This window comes from Schistocerca serialis, chromosome 4 (assembly GCF_023864345.2).
Source record: "Schistocerca serialis cubense isolate TAMUIC-IGC-003099 chromosome 4, iqSchSeri2.2, whole genome shotgun sequence".
In the NCBI taxonomy this organism is placed as follows: Eukaryota; Metazoa; Arthropoda; class Insecta; order Orthoptera; family Acrididae; genus Schistocerca; species Schistocerca serialis.
Window position 1 is genome coordinate 513993010 of NC_064641.1, and position 10348 is coordinate 514003357.

General features: G+C 36.1%; 1 protein-coding gene across 1 annotated transcript in view; it reads right to left on the bottom strand.

Moving 5' to 3' along the window:
* The window catches only part of LOC126475242 (biorientation of chromosomes in cell division protein 1-like 1), a 90679-nt gene extending 80615 nt beyond the window's left edge, over positions 1-10064 (bottom strand). The window contains exons 1-2 of the mRNA XM_050102932.1: positions 9766-10064; positions 8147-8271 (exon numbers count right to left, since the gene is read on the bottom strand). Coding sequence (XP_049958889.1) covers positions 8147-8271; positions 9766-9894 — 254 coding nt within the window. The 5' untranslated portion in view covers positions 9895-10064. The remainder of the gene's footprint in view (positions 1-8146; positions 8272-9765) is intronic.
* Positions 10065-10348: the final 284 nt, after the last annotated feature.

The following is a 10348-nucleotide window of genomic DNA, read 5'->3' on the forward strand; positions in this document are numbered from 1 at the left end:
GACTGAATACCAAACGGTCAAAACTAGAAGATGACATTTTGAAATGGATTCAAGAACACCATCAAAATGGCATTGGAATTAATACAAAAATGATTCACATACACACTCATATGCCAGCATTACAGTGCAACTTAACGGACTTTAAGGGTAGAGTGGTTGGTGCTAAAGGTTAATGAAGTGTCGCGGACTTAGCATGCAAACCAAAACTAAAATATCTCAGAAAATTCCACAGGAGTATGAAGAGAAAACACTCTTTCCATCACTTTATTATTCAACATCAAAAGAAAACCAGTGTGGAACTACGCCAATTCCTCTGACATCTGATGTGCCATGTAACAAAGCCATTGTCATGAAAGGCGCTGAAACTGTAACTATAAAAACAAGTGGACATCAAAAAATGCACTACACCGTTGTCCTTTCATGTTGTGCTGATGGTACTAAACTTAATTCAATGATCATTTTCAAGTGCAAAGCAATGCCAAAACCTACTAAAATACTGCCAGGTGTTGTTATTCATGTACATGACAAGCGTTGGATGGACGAGGCTGGTACGAAATTAAGGATTAACAGAGTGTGGGAGAGAAGGAAAGGTGCTTTATTGAAGAAGAGTTCTTGTCTTGCGCTAGATCAGTTTAGTAATCATTTGAAAAATTCTGTGAGAGATAAATTGAGACAGGGAAAAACAGTGCTTGCTGTTATTCCAGGACGACTTACTTCACAACTGCAATCTCTTTGCGTTTCAATAAATAAAACATTTAAAGTGTATGAAACAAATGGATGATGGATGAAACCCAACATGAATTCATGCCAAACGGAGCTTTAAGATGACCTACAATCAAACAAGTGTGTCAGTGGATAAGACAGTTGTGGTCCAGAATGAGAGAAGATATTACTGTTAAATCTTTCAAGAAGTGTGGTAAAAGTAATGCTTTCAATGACACTGGAGACCATCTTACATGTGTAGAGGACAATGGTGATGAGCAAGAAGAAGAAAGTTCAGATGATGAGTTTCAGGGCAGTTTGGTTTTATAAACTAAGATTTTTTTGTTTGACTTTGCAGTCTAATAACAAAAAATGGTAAAAATGTTATATGTTTTAAAAATTGCTTAAAAAATAAGATGTGTCTTATAGTTCATATCATCTTATAGTCCGTAAAATATGGCAGCACGAAGAAACAGGATGTTTGCAACATACCGCTGTGCCGTAGGAACTCAGTCACAACCAGAAGTGACCTGATGTCACATCCGATGGTTCCCTACACTACACTACACCATGATCTGAGGGTAACACTATTGTGCCTCTCCAAAAACATTGGAAGAACGAACTGCTCCCCAGATGGCCGCCATATTCACTGACTATGGTCATCAGGAGTAGTGCAGAACCACAAAGCAGCAACAGCCCACACTTCCTGGTCACAGCACCACTCCAAAAACAGCAGTTTGTGTTGAGATGTTAATGGCAGCCTATGCATGGGATGGTAGCCTCTGGCCATTGGTGTGCAATAGCAATGAATGTTGCAGTAAGTTCATTACTTGTTCTCAGATGGCATGCACAGATGTTAATAAAGGTTTCTAATGATCATTGTAGTTTCAGGCAAAACTACGTCACATGTAAATTCCATATACACAATGAGAAAAATGCGATCATGGAAGTTTGTCACTGTGTCGGTGTACAACACATTAAAGCACATTAGTTTCACAATTTCAAGTAAAACTACCAATGGTAATGTCAATGTCTTAAAATCAAGATCTCTTTTTGCATGCACAATTCACACCTGATATAGTTATGCCCAATCAATTATGAACGTAAGAATGTGTGGAGTGTAAGATGCTGTATGATTACAGATTTCCACTGTGATACAAGTAACAGTGGCAGCTTGAAAATGCCGATGAGAGTAAAGTTATCTAATATTTTTTAAGCATGAAACAAACTAATTGCTTCAAAAATAAAAATAGTCTACTTAGAAAAATGAATTTTCCTCAGAAATTTACAGCAGTTTTGGACTGATGCATACAAAGGACTAATAGTGTATAAAAGTTTATTCCAAATATGAGAATCCTGGTTTTAGTGATGGTTTCTGATCCACTACACAGCTAAATTGCTTTGCTTGGTCTCACTGCATAAACTGAACAAATGCAGCCAGAAAGAAATTATCCAAACTATTTCACAGCTTTGGTCACTTTTAATGCTGACTGGAATGAACTTTATTTAATCGTTTACCAAAGTCAGATCATACAGAAAGTAGCTAAATACATATTTCAAAACAGATCAGCTGTAGCAAGGGACAGAATACATGCATTAGTTAGGCACTGTATTCCTTTACTGAATTTTGGGATCAAATTCTAAGAGTAGTAACCCATTTCAAACAGACAGCTGTCCAATTTTTGGATCACAAATTTTCACAGTTTGTAGTAAGCGATACAATGTGAAATAAGGGAAAATTTCAGTGTGACAATGCCATGCTGACATAACTGAGTTACATAGTTACTTTATTGCTGTGTTCCACGTAACTGTCCAAACCTACCATTGTGTGCATTATTTCAGTCCAACACGTTAGCATTAAACATGTCAATAAACATTTGCTTCTTTCTGCCTAATTTCACAATCTATTTGAGATTAAGTAAACAATATGAGTCAGCTTCCTAGTTTGAATTTGTACATGGGAAAGGGTCACATTTGTCAGAACAAGACTGTTTCTATTGACATGGCCCAAAACACATTTTTGCAAATTATGAGAAACATTCCGGTTTGAGACCATGATAACCTAGATCCAAATAATGCCTAGCCTTTGTGACAATCACTGTATGAAAGATTGAAGAAATTTCATTATGAGCCCAAAACTTGCCTGTACGTATAATGAGAGACATGAAGCTTAACAATATATGTATAGTAAGTCAACTAAATTTGTTTATGTGGCCTGGTGCCTTTATTCTTATATGGGTTGGCAAAGAGGTTAAGACACTGGACTCACATGTGGAAGATCTTGTTTCAGTTATCCTTTCAGCCATCCACTCTTAGGTTTTCTGCAAAATCACTTAAGGTAAATGCTGAGATGATTCCCTTGAAAAAAGAATCACTGGTTTCCTTTGCCAATCTGAGCTTCTGCTATACCTCAAATAACCTAGTCATTTGACGTTATGTTAAATGTAGCAACCTGTTCTAAATATCTCAGCAAGAACTGTCAATGCTATCCAAATATTTAGTGTTGAGGATCTGTTGTCATGGATCTAGTCATCATTCTTATAGAAAAAACCTCTTTTAAAATCTTTCTGTATTTTTTATGAAACTGCAGACAATTTTTGATGTATGACAAAATAACATCATTTAAGTTCTTTTTACTGTGCCCTACCAGAGTGGCTGTTTTGAAAATGGAACACTCAAGAAATTGTAGATGGCTGCTTTCCCAGGACCACTGTCCCAAAAGTGGATCGCCAAAACTGGAAGTGTAAGATTTTTTTAAACACAGAAACTTCATTTTCTATAACTTTTTAGTTCACAAAGATGTATTGAAGTTATTATTTGCAAAGAAGTTGATTACAAATTTATTACACTTTGTAACAACTAAATTGCTCAGAGAGATTTTTGCATCACCCCCATGACTTGCATTTTTTTCCTCAATATTCTTTTGACCACAGGAGATTGCTTTGTACAGCCACCTGTGTAACAGAGATAAATCTCCATTCTCAGTGTAGTTTAATGGAGTGCACTTTGCCTCTAATCATCAATGGGAAAATGTGATTTGTGCAGTGTGTTCACAAAATAACCTGTGTAGATGACGTGATAGGGGAGGGCACAACTGTAGTGGTGAGAGTTCTCTCACGCCATCCATCATGCGGTAGGGCAGTTGCAATTCAACTCACAAGCATAACTTCTGAATTACAGCTAGCATGTAAACAACTGAGATGGCCACTACCAACAGATGAAGCACAGTTCTCAGAATGTGACAGCAAACCAAGGTGGCTGCTATTCAGAGAAAAGGTGTGGACTCACCCAGTGCTGAGGAGGGGAATGCTTTTCTGCGTGTGTATGAACTTATTTTGCACTAGCTCTACATTGTTCTGTCAGTTAAATGCCTCAAAAGGTTATTTCCCACAGGACAGGTTGTCAGCGAGGGAATTGTGAAATAATAATAATAAAAAAAGTGGTGATCACCACAGCTTTGTCAGCTGAACATTCAGGTGCTATAATGACATACAAAACACTGAAGATGTGCCTCACAGTGGTCTGTCTTGTGGTGATTGCCACAAGTCAACACCACCAACGGTGATCACAAACTGCAAATTACTGCTTGTTGATACCCAAGGAGAAAGCAAATGGATTGTGTGCAACCTTTTGAGGCAAACTGGGAAGGTGGTGTCAACAAAAACAACATGCAAATCAGGTTGGACTCCTGCCGTCCATAACAAACAACTGTAGAAACCACCTGGTACCATAGTGTGTGAAGAAATTGGGAAAGGGTACATTTGGTTTGGGACCTGGACCAATGGCATTGGGTTCTTTTTTCTAAAAGTGCACAATCTGCCTGACGACTGATGAGACCATTGTAGCAGACTATGAAGGCGGCCAGGTACTACTGTACGTCTCATGGGTTGAGCAAGGAGGTACGCCTCTCATATTTTTGGCTTGTATAATGTATGGATGTTGGACACCTATAACTACTATAAAGAGTAACTTGAAGGTTGTGCATTACTGAGACAGGATCCTTCTACCTCTTTTCCAATCCAGCAATCAACATTTCAGCAATGGGTTCATGTTTCAAGACGATAATCCATCAATACAAGTCCACCGTGTGAATAACTTCCTCCGGGAGGCAGGAACGAACTGAATGGAATTGCCTGTGGAATATGCTAACATGAACTTAACTAAGCAAGCTCAGGACCAATTTAAACTTGCATTTTGTTATGACAGCAAAGCACCTCAAACACTGGATGACCCCAGCAGGGCTGGCCAAAGAGAAAGTCAACAGTTATTGAGATCTATGGTCACCATTCTTCACTATTTATAAATCAGATGATTTTTCCTTACTTCACAAAGGTATGTGTGGCACAATTAAATTCCATTAAATTTTCCTGCTATTGCTTCTTCAAAATCCTATTATGCCTTTTCTACAAAACTACCGAGATAAATTTTCTCAGCAAGATTTGTCTGTAACTATAGGAAATATGTAAAACAGTTATGACATTTATAATCTTTTTTCCTTCTGTACCGAAAAGTAATCTTCTGCCATTGGTCTTCATTGGCTGTTCTGTAACAACATTCCATATGAATATTATCTGACAGTTTCAGCTGTTAATTATGATGCATATGTGCCAGAGATTTCTTATCTTTTCTTTTTACAACAAGCTTACAACATTACAATACTTTCCACTACTGCTTATTCTGACTGTTTTACAATTTTTTTTATTTTTGTTCCAAAGACATAACCATCTCTGATGAAATCTTTTAGGGCCTGCATCTGGATCACTGCATTCATATTTCACAATGTTTTGAAGAGAGTAACACTGATGGAAACATCATGGAATTTCAGTGCAGCCACCCAGATGGAAGTCAGAGATTTCATGAGCACATATGCCGGGAAAGTCTACACTCACATACATCCACTCCTATAATGATTGAAGGTTTACTTAGGCCTAATGTTTTTTAATAACACATCTAATTAATTTTTGGAGAAATTCTGTTTCAAAACTGCATACAAACTTAAGATGTACTACTGAGGCTTTTTTCCCCCTTGTGTGAATATGCCCTCTGAGGACCATGTTCCAGTTTCAATTCTTCATTTTTTGTTCTTTTCTTTTTTTCCAGTATGCCTTCATGTGTTCACTATGTTTCTTCTTTCTGTCTTCAGACCATTTTGACCCAGTCTTTTTAGCTATCCTACCTTGGAGTCCTTCCATTTTCAATACTTTTTCCTGAAAGGCTTCTCTGTTCTTTATATCGTCTATTCATATATTGTTCCTCTCTAAATCCTTTTTTTACTTCGTTGACCCTCGTTGTAGTGAACTTTTTACCCCAACAAGTATTTGAAACTCTTTTTAGTTAATCAACTGCCTTGCATTCGAAACAGATGCCCAAAAAACGTGAGTCTTCTTTTTTTCATTATGTTTGAAATATTTTCTGTATTTTGGTATATTTGTGCATTACTTCATAATTTGCAACCTCCTGCTGTTTTTTGTGGTTCAAATATTTTCCTTATAATTCACATTTCTGGTACTTCTAATTTATCTAAATTACAGTTTAATACCAGGCATTGGCTTCTATATAGGCATTCTGGCTGCATTATTGTGTTGTAATGCCTTATTTTTGCATTTCTGGAAAGGCACTTTTATTGAAGAGGTCCTTGCTGCTGATACCATATGCTCTCGTCATTTTAAGCAACCTTTCCTCTATTGCAGATTTTTCCAAAGCATTTTCTTGAATTATCTCCCCAAGATATTTGAATTTTCTTACCCTCTCTGTTTGGCCAATATCCATCTTCAGAAATTTTGGAGCATCCTTAATGTTTGCTGCAAATTTTGCTTTTTCTGGAGAAATTTTCTCTTTGTATAATAATTACATATCACAGTTCTACCAACAGATACAAAACTCTGTATTCCACTATGTACTGAGTGCTTCCTGCAAACACTCATTTGCTCTTGTGGTTCTGCAACTTCCCCTTCTCCACTTTCTTTGCATGCTATAATTATTTCTTCAAACCTTTACAAAATGTTAGCAGTTCTAGAAAAAAAAAGTTTGTGGAATATTGTCTTTGCATCATATACATATGGTGGAAAACAAAGGTAATTTTAGTTCAGTTCTCTGTTTCTTATATTCACTGTAAAGAACAACAAATAATTAATACAACAGTTTCCACATCAATTACCCATAAAACACAGAAAGAAAGATAAGCAACAGGAGAAGTCACACAGTAACAATTAATCAATGAAGACAATGAACATTCAGCTCTTGTCAAAGCAGTGAGAACAGAAAATAAAATAAAAGATGTCTGCAATCACATTAATTCATCTCCTACCATGACAATGGCAGTAAAAGTAAGTGGCAATCCCAAGACATATTTTGCTAATGTTAATGAAGCAGCTGAGGATGGAGTCAGGCTGAGATCTAATTTACAAGTGGAGTGGCTTTACAGTAAATTTGCATAGGTTATTCCAATGAAAGGCAATTTCCTTGTAGCTGCATTCTTAATTTTATTTATATGTATATATCATGTATGTACGACTCACACTTGATTTCAAGACAATATTCTCTCATCTTTAAGTACCTGTCATGTGTGCTTCATGAATTGAATGTCCAGTATTGCAGTTGCCATTGAATTAAGGGGGGCACTTATGGTGCATGTGCCACACACACCACTAGCGTCTCCCTTGATGGAACGACACTTAAAGTACCTACGGCATTCGGTTCGTGAAACATGCCTAATAGGTACCTAAGACGAGACAATATTGTCTTGAAATTGATTCTGCATACGACATAAATGAAGAAGAATTAAAATACAGCTGAAAAGAATGTTTTAATAAATAGAAGAAAAAATGGCATATAGCCAATAACTTTGTGACATGGTTTCTCTAGTAAAAAAAAAAAAAAAGGTCAAAAATCCACTGTAAAGGATTTGCATAAGAAATATGAAGTTAGTTCAACATTAATGTTATTTTATATACCACATCCTGATTAGCCAGAGTGTCAGTCTGTTGTCAATGTGGAGTGCATAAAAACGGGATTATTCCACAACTAAATTCCTACAAGCACAAACTTTTGTGATCACGTTAAGTTTGTATAAATGATGTTCGACCATAAAATGCTAGTAAATAATTATTCCTATTTGTCTTTACTGTCATAGCTAAACTTCTACTGAGGGTTGTCTTGCTAATGACACATATAGCATTACCATGGTTAAGACTATGTACAAAACATAAAGTGATCCAATATGGATATTGAAAACACCAGCATTTCTCAAGTACTACTATAGCTCTTCCTAACCTTCACTTTTACTGCTATTACTACTACCACTGCCACCACTACAACTACTGCTACTACTTTACTACAGTCGCTACTATAGCAGCAGCATCCCCTACCAACCATTATGCTTTGTAGCCTGTGAACTTGTGCCTATACATAAAATCTATAAATCCAGTGGTTATGTAATACTCACTCATGAATATGCTTACGCAGACTATCCCGCACTTGATTTTTATTAAGATCTGATTTCCACTCTTGTTGGGCAAGAAATGCTGACACACTTGTTTCTACTCTTTGGTGTAGGTTCTGGTAGGCTGGCTGTAATGAATGAGAACTACAACATAAATGTTTCAGTTAACATTCACATGTCAAATTAAAAAATCAGAATAACTTACCTGATGAATCGTCATATAAGACTGAAAGAAAACACCACTCATGTTCTTATGGAATTAAACCACTTCAGTTCTTATAATGAATGTGTTGTGTTATAAGCTACTGTAAGAATGTCATTTTCACCAGATAATAAAAATTGGACTCACCATTTACAATGAGAAGAGAGGCACTGGTTTTTATTACCAGCAGCTCTACCACAAGAAGTAATTCAGTTTCAATTTGTTCACAGACAACACTACCAATCAAATTAGCTCTCCCTCCCCGTAAATTATGACTAAAAAGAGCATAAAACACAGCAATACAGTCATTATGTGGGAATTTATGAATTTTTGGAAATTAATTAGTGGCAGTGGAGTAAAGAATCTAAAAACAGCATTCGTGATTAATTAATTATTGTGTATGTGTTTCTAACCCTCCGCACATATCTTCTTTTTAGTATTTTTTTTTAGAGGGGGGGGGGAGAGATCTCTGGTACAGAGTTACAATGGAAGTTATGACTATATAGGCCTAGACAGTAATACCTCACTATCAATACAGAAAAATGCAACTCTAACAAAACATTAATGGCATTATGCATTGAAAACTCATTGAAACATCGAAATCCTTAGGTATGTGGTAGGATATTACACGACAATGAAAGCTTTCACTCTGTACACTCCCTATTTTAACCAGCAAGAATATGAATTAAAAACTATTCAACTAGGCTTCATATTATACAAATATATTTCTTTTAGATTTTAGAGCACTGCCTGTCTTTACATTCCAATTACAATTTGCCCTGCAATAATAGAACAGTGATGATCAAATATTTCTTTAGTTTTTGATTGATAAACAAAACCCACACGAGAAATTATTTCGTCATTACATCTCTATTCATTCTATGACAATGATTGGCATGAGGGGTGATTACAAAAGATCTAACGTGCGTTCAGATATGTTCTACGCAAAAAAAGTGAAACAGCATGCAGTAAAATCAGAATTCTGAGGTCAAATCTTATACGAGCGGGTATTGGGTTTTAATTATTGTGGAGTGCCACTGAAAAGAAAGGCTTAAAAGCAGTGTAAAGATTTAACTATGTCGAACTTGGCCAGACGAGGTGCACTAATGTTCCGATTATATGTCGATTTTTCTTTGTCAGGAAAACTAATCATTATACTTGTTATCTATTAACATCCCATGAAGCAAGAATACCGAATAAGTTTAATTAATCTACTATCTTCTTTATTGTTTCCAACAGCTTACGAATCACAGTCTTATTGTCTGTACGTAGGGTGAACTAGACAATTACGGAAATTCTTCATTACTGAAATTTATTGAGCTCCACAAAAATTAGTATGGTTTTTATTTTTTTGAAAGCATTGCTGCTCATGAGTGCGTATTAAAAACTACATAAGTAATAAATTTATGGCTCGGCTTACCTTCGTATCAACATCAGCTATACATTCTTTGCGGAATCTATCGAAGATCCCTTGAGATTTCAGTTGTCCAACTATTTTGTCAACAAGCCTTGGATCACCAGGAGGATACTGAGCCATAGAGACCTCCATTTTTGACACTAGCTCTTGTGTTTACAAACAGCACTCCAAGAGACACTTATATCTAGAATGCCTTCTAAATAGTGCACACAAAAACAAATATTTGTCTTCAAACACAACCCACTTTATTTACAAAACCTGATCCATTCTCACATACATAAACTACGATCGCCATAAACAAACCAACGATAAACACACTAGCACCACTAGCAGCCAGTGATCACTGCTAGCAAGTGTCAACAAAAATGTGGAGTACATGTCAAAAACCAAAACTCTTTGTGGAACAACAGACATATTTGTTATTTATTTAGCTTCAGTTATAGACCAATTAGTAATTTCCACTTGATACTAAATATATTGCAACCTTAGCACTAACCTGTTTTGATATAAATTAAACTTTGACGCCCGTTGTTGTTTAGTATCGATCTTATCTCAATTACATATAAAATACTGTTCTTTTTTATAA